General features: G+C 38.8%; 1 protein-coding gene across 6 annotated transcripts in view; it reads right to left on the reverse strand.

Moving 5' to 3' along the window:
- Nucleotides 1-14,961, reverse strand: part of LOC139746557 (prenylcysteine oxidase 1-like) — a 631,496-nt gene that overhangs the window by 251,345 nt on the left and 365,190 nt on the right. For all 6 annotated transcript variants that reach the window (XR_011712173.1, XR_011712172.1, XM_071657914.1 and 3 more), the window contains 3 exons: nucleotides 8,687-8,861; nucleotides 4,635-4,843; nucleotides 2,329-2,477 (listed from right to left, as the gene is read on the reverse strand). Coding sequence is in view for 4 of the 6 variants with exons in the window: in XM_071657914.1 (XP_071514015.1) it covers nucleotides 2,329-2,477; nucleotides 4,635-4,843; nucleotides 8,687-8,861 (533 nt within the window). In the remaining 2 variants the exon portion in view is untranslated. The remainder of the gene's footprint in view (nucleotides 1-2,328; nucleotides 2,478-4,634; nucleotides 4,844-8,686; nucleotides 8,862-14,961) is intronic.

Raw genomic sequence — 14,961 nt, forward strand, 5'->3', positions numbered from 1 at the left:
TCCATATTATGATGTTTAATTCTTCCTTTCCAACATGATACAGCAGCTCTTATTAGTGTATAACTTACTAAAAGTCTAGTAGTCCTTCATAGCAGAGTTATACAGTAATAGGTATAAATGTAGTTTTGAAGAGGATGAAAAACCATCTCTCTATCAGAGGCAAGGCACTGCAAGCATCTCACGATGATCGCTTAATCAGTTAGAGGTTAAAGCAGTTTCTACTCCAAATCAAGGTTTATCCATGAAAAATCTCCACCTTTGACTATTTTGTAACTTATGATACCTTATACTCTTTCACAGAACTTTGTGACCATACACTAACCTGCCCTGGCCTATGACATTATGATGCAGAGATAAGATCGCACTAAGTGACCATCCATCCAAATGTTTTGACTGACATTGGTGACTACACTTTGGGTCAGTTACTGTTTCTTTTTTTTAAACTACTAGTTGTTTCCTGTGTTACTAAGGAAGAGCCAGAAAAACCCCCCACTTCATATGCTCACATCCTCTTGCTGCCACTACGCAATGCTCCAAAACTCAAACCACCACTTCATATGCCCTGGTTCAGCTCAGCACATCAACTCCCTGTATACAAAATTGTTTCAAATCTCTCCATCCCACGCAAGCCTCACATCTTCCTGCATGTTCAGACTCTAATCATTCAATACACCTTTCACACCATCCTTCCATCTCTTTTTTTGTCTCCCTCTCCTTGTTCCCTCCACTTCAGACAAATATATCCTTTCAGTCAGTCATTCATCACTTATCTTCTCCAAACAACCAATTCATTTCAGCAAACCATTTGCAGCTCTCTCAAACACTCACTGCTTACTGTTGAATCCTTTGGTTCTATAAATTTTCTCATGACTTGTTTTGAGCAAACTAGGAAATATGTTTCTTCTCTCACAAAATACAAGGAGTTTCTGACTAATCTTACAGGGGGAATCAGTATATTAAAGCTAGTACTTCAGCACTGTTTTACTTACATGTTAGTTCTAGATTCACTACTGTTACAATCATATCTTGTAGAGTCTATAAATAACAGATTTGATAGACCTGAGTTTTAATTGAATTCAAACCATTATTTACCAAATCTGTAACCTGAGAGTTATGATGAGGTAACTCATAACTATAGCTTGTATCATGGTTGTCTAATCAATTTCCCTATATAAAAATTATTCATTCTATCCACTGTATTATAATAAAGTACTTGTTATCAACGTTAAGCTTCTGTAATTTCTATCATTCTGCTGCATACCTAAGAAAGGTATATTTTATATGCTTATGTATACAGCACTAGACCCTTACCATCCAAACCACTGAATGAGCAACCACCAACCCCTAAGTAGATATGAATATCTTAACCTTGCTTCACACTTCAGCAACCAATACCAACAGACCCCACTTCAAAGAAACATGACAGTGGCAAACCATCTAAAAACAAAATTGACTAAAAAAACCCCAAAAACCTAATGCCTTCCCAACCCAATCTCAAGTCCTCCTGACATGCATCCATCCAAATCTACACGCCAGACATGCATGAATTACCTTTTTCTTGTTTGTGTTTTGAATACTACTCTTCTCTCTAGTGCTACAAACACCAATTCAACATAATACAAGAACCATCAGCATCCTCGCTGAATACACAAAGCACTTATTCCACAATTGTCCTTTGCTCACCCTGCAAAGATACACACACAACATCATGACACTTCTTAACCTGTGATCCTTCATGGTGAACAGGGAAGGCTTTCTAAGAGATGTGGGAGCTCCTAAGAAGGTCTTGAGGCAGGAAGGTAAAGGAAAGGTACAGAAAACTTATTATTCCTTGATGATTTTTTTCATGCTTGTCTGAGATTTCCAATGCTGGCAAGGTAGTGCCAGGAATAGATGAAGAAAGGCCACATCTGCTCACAACCATTCTCTAGTTATGTACCATGCATTGAAACCACAGCCCTGTAACAGCATCAGGCCAAACAGAACTTTCCAAGGTTTTCCCTGGGTGCTTTGCATGCCCTGGGTCAATCAACTGACAGCACATTGCCTGAAAATGCCACAATGTCTCAATTCATGTGATCCCATGCATGCCTTTCACCCTCCTGCAAGTTCAGGACCAAGTCACTCAAAACATTTCCATTCCATCCTTCCATAACCCAGTTGGTCTGCCCCTCCTGCTTGTCCCCTCCACTTCTGACACATACATCCTCTTAAGTAAATTATCATAGAAAAAAACAATCTTTTGTAAAATTTTTCACTGACTAAATTAAAAGATATCATAATTTCCAATCGAGATAACGGAGAATAGATACAACATGATCAACTAACTGAAAAGTGTTCCTGGTTATAAGAGATCTGAGTTACAGAACGCCGGAGAAGTGCAGCACGTGAGTCTTTGAGCAGTTCCTCTGCAACTCCTTTGTTGCCACCTGACACAGACCACAGGTTGGGGTTAGCCCCAGCCACAGATACAGACCCTGTGAAATAAAAATTGTTACAAACAATTAAGTTGTGAAAAGTTTCTTTATGAGAAATGTATCAGAATGTTTTCTATGCTTTTTTGGTTTTCACTGTGCTTTTCATTTCTGAATGAGCAACTAAAAACATTTATATTCTCCTCTAGTTGAAAGGAGCCTATGATGACACAAATGAACACAATTTCTAGACCTTCAGCCTTTAGGCAAGTTAAATAAAGCTCAGAATCTTACGCCTCCTAAACTCTGCACTTCTATATTTGGGTAAATTCTTTTATCTATTAATTAAACTAGAATGTGTTATAAGGAGACTCTTTTGTAATGTGGAGTTCAGAAATCAGTGTAGTAAAAAGAAATCTTGAATTAAATGCTAATTAGGGTTATTTCTAAAGTGATAAACCATCTTTTATCAAATACTGATTATGGTTTCTTCTATAAATTACATTTATCATTATCACATTATCCAATCTTGAGACTTTCCGCTTAAAGTAAATAACTCTCATTCAGAAGCACTCATCAGCCTTGATTTGGTGTAAAAATCTAAGTCTGCACACAAGTTAGAAATCATTTCTTAATTTTATAAAGATCTTTCAGATAATTTGCAAATGTAGACTGCATAAACTTTTGCTTCTCTAACCTTTTTGATCCACCATCTGGGCTACTATCAGAAGCTGTCACTAAACAAGACGGACACTCTATGAAAACAGGTATCTCAGATACCAAAAAAAAGAGCAAAATTCAAATTTATCACGTGATTATCTAACCCCTAAACCATGACATCTTGCCTTCCATGGCTCAGTTACTCCACTGACTTTCAGTTTTGACTTTGTCAAGGCAAAGAATGTAAATTTTGAAAAATAGAAATGGAGAGCAGCCACAAAAGGAATGATCATTATGATATCTTCTTCTAACCCTGAACTGCTGATTCTCTTCCTTTTTCCATCTTTCCATCCTTCAACCTATCTACTTTCAAGAGTCAGGGCTAAATACACTTGAGGAACTCGGATTAACTTCATTCTTTTTCTTACTATATTTTCCTTTTACCAAGACAGCACAACTAGAGCATGTATTACCCATGACATGTTAGTTATTATACCAAAAAGGTGGAGCCCTATCAGCACGAGAAATTGCTTCTGTTCACAATATGGTCAAAAAACCATTTCACCTTTAAATATGATGTATCCACCAAGATCTTCTTCACCAATCTCCTCCTACTGAAGATATACCCTATCCTGTATTTTCATCAAGCAAGGTTCTTTGAGCTCTCTCTCAGCTAGATGTGGGCAAGGGTGCATAGGCTACATGCCATACTTCTTCATGAATTAAAGAAGCATGCCTCTGAGGTACATCCAATCCACACTTGCCAATTTTTTCTAAAAACTTAAACCTTTTCAATTTCTTGGAAGAATGACTTGATCTAGCCCATCCCTTAAAAAGAACACCATTCTAACTCTTCTTTTACCATATTGTTCTCAACTCTGGCATCGCCATGTCTTCTAAACTCTCCTTAACTCTCACTTTTGCAATCATGAAAATCCTATTCCTTTCATTCAAATCATTAATATGGCTTTCCCAGTGCAAGGACTAAGGTAATCTTCTCTTCTGAGTGATTTACCTCCAGCCTTCCTTTCTTTGGGTTTTTGATGAATTACTAAAGCATATGACAGATGTGGCCTAAAACTTTGATTCCCTAGACTTTCTTCCTTTGGCTTCTTAACTTCTCTCTTCTCTAATGTATAGGTTCCTTTCCAGTTTTTGTATCAAAGTAGATCTTGATGGAATAAACTTTCCCTCTTATCTTGTTGACAGTGGTATCCATCAAGATTATGGGCTGGTACCTGTGTTCTATCTTCACTCCATAAACATTCTTCTTTCCAACCTCTGCCTTTATTCACTCTTATACCAATGATTTGACTTCACATTCTTCAACTAACATTCATTTCCCTCCTCATTCTGATACCTAATTTTTTTCAAAACATATTTCTCTCTTAAATGGACATGTGCAGCATCTCTGAATGGGGAAGCAGTAGCCTGCTTAAACTGAGCATGGTTAAAATGATAATATCCACCTATAACTCTATCTAAATCTCACTGACTATACGGCCTGATCTCAAATCACCTCATTCATCCATGCCATTAAATTGTTACAATAATACTCACCAACAAAAGCTTGCATATCTGGAGTCTGTCCATAATTAGCCTGAGTTACTGCAGTGACTAGTTCTTCAATCATCAGATCATGAAAACCTAGGCCTTTAAGCCACACAGCTGAAGATGTATGTGTCATCTCCAGAAACTTTGGATCCATTGCAGTAAGCAAGGAGGCCACATCATGATAAGCATGACCTTCTGATTGGAGAGTGTAAATTCTGAAAAAAAGTCATGAATGCATCAGCAACTGAAGATGATATTATCTGGAAAAATGAAGCTTCATATATTCTACCTCCAACAACCTTCTTAAAAAAGGCAGATTTAAGTTCGTAATACTTGTTTCTGAGCCAGTCTAACAAAACCATTTAACATCACTGGTAAGGTGAAGAATTGCATATATCTGTTCTATAGGGCACTGGCAGAGGGCAATTCTAATGCAGCGCTTCCAGAGGTTCCATGGAACATAAGACTAATAACATCAAAGTCACATCAAGCTGCATGAAAGACTGTCAAAATCCATGATATAGTCACTGGCTTAGCTACTTCCGTAGCTTCCCACCTATAATGCCACACAGCAAAGCTTTTCCAACATTTACTCTTGAAGCTCAGTGGCTGTCAGAGGAAACTTAACCTTATGAGGAAAGTAGGTTGGGTAACAGATGAGGGCAGGTGGAAGATCTGGATGAAAAACATGCTTTTCACAAGGTAAAAGCTAACATCTTGAGCTACCTCCTCCACCCACCACCTTCAATGTAGCTTTTATAACAGTAGTATACACAGGGAAATAATTGTCTCACAGGATGATCACCAGGGATAATCTTTTCTCCTGAGGTCTCTGCATGTCTTAATCTCGACTACACATATCTTCTAGGTATACTTCTCGGTGAAAGTTTTACTTGACTTTAAAAGCCCTTGACATCAAATGGACTTGCAAGACATGTTTGACATAAAAGTCTTGATTGTGGAATATATTCTCAAGTCATGCACCGAACAGTAAATCCATGATTGGCTAAACTTTACAGCCCCTGTCCTTTCCAAGAGAATGAAACTTACTAACCCTATGTGCAATAACAAGCCCCATCAAAAACATTTTCAATATCAACAATATTTACATGATGGAGCAGAGCAAAATTCTTTTGTTCATAATATATCCAAAACCTTATACATGAACCAAACCAGTTGCCTAATAACTGGGTTTTGTCCGACATCATGAAAAGCTGCCTTTAATAATCTAAAAAAAAAAAAAAGTCTCTAGATCAATCAATATCAAACCCTATCTTCATGGGCTTTACCAGCACTGTCCTGTACAATAAAACTGCAACTGCCTGTAAATGACAGCAGCAGATCATCCCAAATGCAGACATTCTGAATGTCAGATCTTCCAAAACCTGAATATTTTGAGAACCAGCTAGTTTTCTAGTTAAGGACATTCTGTCAGAGTAGTGAGATTAAAAGTACACAGTCTTTCTCCTAAAGCTTAGTATGTGGTCCAAACCTGGAACAAATGGTCCAGTTGTGAGAGGATATAGTTTGGGTTGGGAAAATGTGGCCTAGGTTTGAGAGGACATAGTTTTTGTCTCAAAACCCAAAATGTGCCTTAGTCCTAGCATCTTTGTAAACCAGTTAGTATGGGTGTGGGAGTATACACTACATCATATAAATCTACTCATCTATTATCATTTTTCCATTCTCATTCTAATGGGTTACTATATCAGTTAAATATTTAACAGCCTCTACAACATCTCTCGTATACAGCCTGATGTTTACTGTACATTAAAGTGAAACATGAACTTCCACACTTGTATAAATACTTCTTAATCTCCTTTGTCACTATGCCATCCAAGAAAAGTCACATGGAGAAGGGGGAATACTCCCCTAATATTTGGATTTACATATTCTGATAATGGTATCAATACTTTGTGTATCTGCTAAGATTAACCTAGCTTTACAGAAATGTACTATATTATCCTTCATAATCATGAGTAACAAGATGCGCATCAAAAGTTTCTATATAACTATGAGGATTACATTATCAATTCTCACATGAAGTTCTGAATTCTGAGTCATCGTCTCCAATTAAGTGAAAACCTGAACCCTGCTGTCCTATCATCGTCTGTCAACGTTGAGATTAGTTTTGGCAAATACAATTCTAACTGTATTATCACCACATCCATCATAAATGGAGGAGCTATCAAGACTTCCTTTAACAAAGTTTTCACAAGGAATATCAGATACAGACTGAACTAAAAATTATCTGCTAAGACTTTCTGAAATTGCATTAATTTTGTCATCAAAATTTTTGAGAGTAATCATTAACTAACCTCAGAATGTACTTAAGACCTGAAATCTGGGTAAATCTGCTCCTGATGAATTCCTTAATAAAAAGAAACCCACAGGATGGAATGCATTATGATTCCTATGGAAAACAGATTTAAGTTTAGTCATTTCAAAGTCATCTACATTCTTATCAGCTTTGCCGTAAACCTGTTTTGCAAATAACTGGTCATAAATCTCAATAGAATCTAGCCTAAAATACTCAGAATCTTATCTATCAAAGATACTACTTTGTGTCTTCAATCTTCATCCCAACCCTTGAGAGTTAGTTGCAAACCTTATGTTTGTTCCATCACAAGATTACACTGCACTTTCCTGATACACTTGTAAAATGCAAACAATCAAAACAGCTGTATCTGTACAGAATGACTTTTAATACAATGCATAAAAGCTCTTGGAAAGATGGCATTTGCCTCTATTTACAAATGTGATGGCAATTCTGGACAAGAAAGTTCTGACACCTGCTTAGTAATGACCTAATATCAAGATCTCAGCTTACCAAGTCAACAGCCACCTACCACTGATCAATCAGTTGTAGTGATTTGGGGCATATTCATTTTTTACTTACTATGTAATGTATTGCACCATTCACAGTGAGACTTGTGAACTTTTTAATATCATTGGCTTACCACTGGAGTCATTTGATCAAGAGAGAAAATTTCTTTTCTCTACAAATCCTTATACTTCTGTAGTACAGCTTTCCCAAGAGCAACTGAAGCTTAAAAGACATTACACAAATTCAGAAAAAAAAAAGTATCATATTATGTATGTGCATAAAGCTTCTAACTCCAACTACTTCATACAAATTAATCATCCCCTCTTCACCACTTTGTTATCACTAACTCCCAATGTTCATTTCATGTCTGTTACCTACCACTATGCTCTTTACAGCTTTCCTTTCTATAACATATACTCTGCTGCTTCTTTATATACATTTTTGCTGTCAGTTGATACATATACTATTCAGTAGGCAGTAAAAGCTAATGATCAGGAAGGTATATTACTAGTATTACCAGTCTGGGTTTAGGGAGAGTTAGCAATGGCAGCGTACTGACCCTGCATTTCAGTGGTTGTCAAGCTGCACTCTTCTGACCTAGGTAACTGTCTTTTCTCACTGCCTCATCCACATGTGGACTTCTGGGATTCTGTCCACAAACATACAATCTCTCCTTGTCATACATAACATCTGACAACACTGTACACAGGTTATTCTTCATAACTTTAGATTTTCCCATGGTGTGTACTACGTGCTAGTCCTGCCTTTTAGTAAAATGGAAGAAGCAACCGATGGAAGTAGTAAGGAACATTTATGCAGGAGCTTTAGGTAAAAACATTAGGTAGCAGCTGGTACAAACATTAGGCAGGAGCATTAGTCAGTAGAAGTCAGTAGGAATCTCTACAAACACTGTTCTAGACTTGCCCTCTGCCACTGGCCTGTTAAGGGTGAGTCACTAAAGGCTGAGAAGCAGCACTGGAGTTCCCTAGTTATGGAAGAATTTTGCCATGGCCACCCCCGTGAGGGAATTTCAGAAGGTAACAGGTGTCAGAGATATAGATAGACATATACATATAAACTATTCTAAGGATACCATCATTTCTAAATTTCAAATATGGCTTTTAGCCTCCATATATATACAATATGCACATGACACTGCATCACTGAAGGTCACTAATTATCTTCACAAAAAGCAAAATTGCATAAATGATCAATTCTGGAACTGCTATACCTGGCAAAGTTGATTAACATTTCCTCTGTCAAATGATGAAGGCGATACACATCCCAACCATATCTCCAAAGGAGCTTTGCTAAGCTTATATATTTCCAAGAGCTATCTCGGTAAACATATTCTTTACCGTTAAATAATCCCATGCTTCCAGGGCAGCCCTTCTTTTGTGCTAAACCTGAAAAATTAATTTCCATAATTTAAACAAGGATAATTAATACACTTTGGTCTCTGCTACCTAGAAATTCAACATCTGGAGATTGACTCAACATCTGGAGATTTGTTTAGACAATGTTCAAAGAAAAACATATCAAATACCAAGACTTGGAAAAAATATAAAAGTTTCAGTGCAACCTTCCCAGACATCCTAGGAGTGGAAAGTGCCTGAGTGAGTTGTTTGCTTGTTAAAATAAAAAGAGCAGGAAGATCTGTTTGGAGGTACAGATAGGCAATCTGAAGGGTTCTGATGCTGCTTAACAACTCTTGAGCATGCAAGTAAAGAGGAGCAAACCTTTTTGATGCAATGACGATCACTAATAGCAGATATGAAGTTATGGAGAACATGAAACGTAGGTTGTGTTAAGCTCAAAGATCACAATCAACATAACATGCCTGTACGTAGTGTAATGTATCTTTAATTGAAAATAATATCATTCCAACCAGTATTTTCTACAAAAATATCTAGATTAATGTTGTACCAGTACTGTATCACATGTCTCTCGGCACTACATTCCTATCCTTGTATGAAAATTAGGTTAGGAAATCTCCCCAGGAACTTGTCCCGCCCCACCTCTTTCCCAGTGGAATCCTCTGGTAAAAATGTGATTCGGTATAGGTGATTGCATTATGTTTTGATTTGCAAGAACTCATCCCAATGCTAATTGGGGACCAAGTAAATTTGCTACATCTTTTGGTCTAATATTCTCTCATTTAAAATCAATTCAATACACATACTACCACATTCTTTAGCACTTAACTCAAATGCACATACACATATAAATACATGTATAACATAGACAGACAGACAAACACACACACACACACACACACACACACACACACACACAACCTCCAGAGTGCAGTTCTTAGCACTGAAACCTCCTAATCTGATGTTCTGGAGAGGGCAGCTGGCTCACAGCCAACTCAATTGGTAATTCTTTCCCTTGAGGATGGATGATGAGTTCCAGGTATAAATTGGAATACATACCTATTTGTACTGTATGGGGAAGGAGTTTTATACTTGTAGGGCTCCATCTCTTGAAAGTGTAAATGTGTTTGCTTATATATAGTTAAGATATGCCATGTGTAGATGGCTAAGATATGGGGCAACTATTTCTTTCAGTACACATAAATAGTAATCACACATGCTGCCAATCTTGGTGTATGTAAATGAACTGCTTGATGGACTGAACTCCTAACTAAACATGTTTGCAGATTATGTTAAAGTCCTGAGACATAAAGAATGACAAATGATTGCTTCAGCTAACAGGGGGATCTGGAAAAACTTCAAAGTTGGTCAGACAAAAGGATGATGAGATTCACTGCAAGTTAAATCATTAATGGGAATGGGTTTGAGTGAAAGATGGACTTTGTAGGGTTATCCATTAGTGGAAAATAAATTGCAGGTATGCATGTGTGACACAAACCTAAAGGTTGATACTGTGCCTAATCTGTCACAAGAGCCACATAAAAAATTGTGAGAGAGGCAAACAATCTGTTGGCAAATATTAGAGTAACTCATATTAGTAGTCCTACCTGCCTGGGTGTCAGAGGGTTAATGACATCTGCTTAGTGAGCCAGCACTTTAGCAGTTGTCAAGTTGCACTCCTCTGACCCAGGTAGCTGTCTTTCCTTTCAACCTCACTAACATGTGGACTACTGGCATTCTGTACACAAACATACAGTCTCTCCTTGTTATATGTAACACATGATAGCACTTAACTCATGCAGCTCATTCTCTGTAACTAGATTTTCCTGCGGTGAGCACCATGTGCTAGCCCTGCTTTTTGGTGTAATGGTACAAGCAGTAGATAGAAGCAGTAAGTAGGAATATTTAGGCTGGAGCATTAGGTAGGAACATTAGGTAGAAGTAGTAGGTAGGAGCATTAGATAGAAACAGTCACTAAGAACACTAAGTAGGAGCCTTCTGCAAACAAACACTGTGCTAGACTTGCCCTCCACCAGTGGCCTGTTAAGGATGAGGCATAAAGGCTAAGAAACATCACTGGAGTTTCTTTAGTCATGGAGATTTTGTTGCCATGGCCACCCCTCTGAGGGAGTTCCGGCATCAGAGATATAGATAGAGTAGATTCAGGTTATGCTATTCACAACATGTAACAGTATTACACCAAGTGTAAACTATACCTCACAAGTCAGGTAACTGTACCAAAAGAAGAACAAAGAGTTGATTAGGAGTGTACAGAGATGAGCAACTAGAAAAGACAATACTACGATGAGAAGCTGAGGGCTACAAAGCTGCCTACCACAGAGGAAAGGAGAGGCTATCTGATACCAGCCTTCAAATTTCCAAATCAACTGGATGACAGTGATCAGTTCTCCAAGAGATGCAGCATCAGAATAACCAGAGTCCAAGAAGCTGAACAAAAAGATAGTTAAAAAGGATGTTAGGAAATCCTGGTTTAATGTATAGGGGGTGGATTGTGAGTATGAAGTGACCAAGGAGACTGTTTACAAAGGATTTAGAGGCTACTTGATAGTAGAGAATAAATATCCAGTGGATGGGGCCCCTTGAGTGGTAATAACAGACACAGACAAACACACAAGACAGAACAAGTTATCCTGGTAATGGTCAGAGAGAATGATCATTAGGGTCTTCTTGAGGAGACCCTGAAAGAGAGCAATCAAAGGAAATGTTCACAACAGAAAAACTCAAATAAAAGACTGAAGAGAAGAGAATACAGACAGCAGGAAATAATTCTGGGGCTCAGATATACCTGTGGGTGATCTTAAACTCAAAACATAAGTTAGGAATGACCAGGACTGCATCAGCTTACAAAATACCTAAACAAGTTCCAGGGGTGGTCAGATACATGGCTGAGGGAGTTCAACACAACTAAATGCAAAGAAATAAAGATGGAACTCCAGGAAAGTGGGCATGAGTATAATCTAACATGAATTAAGCCACAGGAATCTGCTACATACTGCCAAAAATGTGAAATACCAAACTGTGTAGGAACTACAACCAAAGCTCTGATGAGGTTCTTTAAAGATCATATTCCCTCTTGGTTAATGCCCTATGACTTGGTGTTCTTAAAGTATCACTGGTACACTAGTAAGGACATTGAATGTTAGACATAAGGGTCTGTTCTCACTTCTCTTACTGAAAACATTAGGAAGTGAAGTGTTTTAGATATCTGGGAGTGGATCTGGCAGCGGATGGAACCATGGAAGTGGAAGTGGATCATAGGGTGGGGGAGGGGGCGAAAATTCTGGGAGCCTTGAAGAATGTGTGGAAGTCGAGACCATTATCTCGGAAAGCAAAAATGGGTATGTTTGAAGGAATAGTGGTTCCAACAATGATGTATGGTTGCGAGGCGTGGGCTATGGATAGAGTTGTGCGCAGGAGGATGGATGTGCTGGAAATGAGATGTTTGAGGACAATGTGTGGTGTGAGGTGGTTTGATCGAGTAAGTAACATAAGGGTAAGAGAGATGTGTGGAAATAAAAAGAGCGTGGTTGAGAGAGCAGAAGAGGGTGTTTTGAAATGGTTTGGGCACATGGAGAGAATGAGTGAGGAAAGATTGACCAAGAGGATATATGTGTCGGAGGTGGAGGGAACGAGGAGAAGAGGGAGACCAAATTGGAGGTGGAAAGATGGAGTGAAAAAGATTTTGTGTGATCGGGGCCTGAACATGCAGGAGGGTGAAAGGAGGGCAAGGAATAGAGTGAATTGGAGCGATGTGGTATACCGGGGTTGACGTGCTGTCAGTGGATTGAATCGGGGCATGTGAAGCGTCTGGGGTAAACCATGGAAAGCTGTGTAGGTATGTATATTTGCGTGTGTGGACATATGTATATACATGTGTATGGGGGTGGGTTGGGCCATTTCTTTCGTCTGTTTCCTTGCGCTACCTCGCAAACGCAGGAGACAGCGGAAAAAAAAAAAAAAGAAAAATGAAATGACCAGTGACAAGTACACCAGCGACAACTAAGTTTCCATGTGCTGAAGGCAATTAAAAGCTCTGTTCATGTTCTGTAGAGGAAAAATTCAAAAGAGAATCACAAGGACTCCCTCTGGGTAGTTATCCTTCAATAAAGTACCTGCAGTATATCAGGACACTAGATGGGGCATTGGACTTTATGCCATGGGATCAACCATTACCTGCTCCACAGAAACTTATGTGATGATCTCAACTTTACTGAAATTTGAAAAGTGCAACATCAACCATTAAGGTTCTAAGTACCAAGAACAATCAAAGGCTTCACAAAGGAACAATCTTACAGGGACAGCAATGGTTGTGACTGGGAAGACATCTGACTTGGTTCCCTAGTGCATCACTGCTAAAGTGGTTGAGGCAAGGAATCTTGAGCCTTATGACATATCTTCCACTCACTTACTAATGAAACAAGGACATGAATGTTTAATTTCATTCCCTTGCTGATGAAAAAAGGATATGAATGTTGCAATGTGTATTTCAACACAAAACGCATGATCTGGCAAGTTACAGAAAAGTTTATTTTCTCCCAAACAACAAAGCATGTTTTGGAAATCTGAGGTATTTTCCTTGGTAAAAAAAAAAAAAAGATAAACTGTTTCCCCTCTATGGGTACTTGTTTTAAGTCAAAAGGCTCTTCCTCCCAAGAAGAAGGTTGAGAAAGAGAAAAATTTAAAAGCAGGGCAAACCAGTCTCCTTGCTGATTGATGTCCATATCAAATATGTTTCTTCGCAAGGACTTCTTACCATGTAACAAAACCTATGAACCACACTCATACAGAAAACTACATGGTGGCTCAACTTTCCTCCAATTACACTCAACTTCCTCTCCCAGGTTAAAGCTGAACATAAACTTTCCAGGTAAAGAATGGCAAAAGCATAGGGCCATCTAAAAAATCAAAATGCACTAGAACCTTGTATGACATAGTAGTTAAGCACTGGACAACAGCTCATTATATAAAGAGAATACTTTTCTTCATACTTAGTCACAGTTCCTGCATTAGAGCCACGACAAGAGAGAGAGAGAGAGAGAGAGAGAGAGAGAGAGAGAGAGAGAGAGAGAGAGAGAGAGAGAGAGAGAGAGAGAGAGAGACACACACACACACACACACAAACACATATAAATATTCATTTCATTTATTATAATTGATCACTGTTTCCCACGTCAGTGAGGTGGCACCAGGAAACAGATGAAGAACAATCCATCGACTCATTTTTTTTTTTTTTTTTTTTTTTTATACTTTGTCGCTGTCTCCCGCGTTTGCGAGGTAGCGCAAGGAAACAGACGAAAGAAATGGCCCAACCCCCCCCCCATACACATGTACATACACACGTCCACACACGCAAATATACATACCTACACAGCTTTCCATGGTTTACCCCAGACGCTTCACATGCCTTGCTTCAATCCACTGACAGCACGTCAACCCCTGTATACCACATGACACCAATTCACTCTATTTCTTGCCCTCCTTTCACCCTCCTGCATGTTCAGGCCCCGATCACACAAAATCTTTTTCACTCCATCTTTCCACCTCCAATTTGGTCTCCCTCTTCTCCTCGTTCCTTCCACCTCCGACACATATATCCTCTTGGTCAATCTCTCCTCACTCATTCTCTCCATGTGCCCAAACCATTTCAAAACACCCTCTTCTGCTCTCTCAACCACGCTCTTTTTATTTCCACACATCTCTCTTACCCTTACGTTACTTACTCGATCAAACCACCTCACACCACACATTGTCCTCAAACATCTCATTTCCAGCACATCCATCCTCCTGCGCACATCTCTATCCATAGCCCACGCCTCGCAACCATACAACATTGTTGGAACCACTATTCCCTCAAACATACCCATTTTTGCTTTCCGAGATAATGTTCTCGACTTCCACACATTTTTCAAGGCTCCCAAAATTTTCGCCCCCTCCCCCACCCTATGATCCAATTCCGCTTCCATGGTTCCATCCGCTGACAGATCCACTCCCAGATATCTAAAACACTTCACTTCCTCCAGTTTTTCTCCATTCAAACTCACCTCCCAATTGACTTGACCCTCACCCCTACTGTACCTAATAACCATCGACTCATATACACATATATAAC

This window comes from Panulirus ornatus, chromosome 65 (genome assembly GCF_036320965.1).
Source record: "Panulirus ornatus isolate Po-2019 chromosome 65, ASM3632096v1, whole genome shotgun sequence".
In the NCBI taxonomy this organism is placed as follows: domain Eukaryota; kingdom Metazoa; phylum Arthropoda; class Malacostraca; order Decapoda; family Palinuridae; genus Panulirus; species Panulirus ornatus.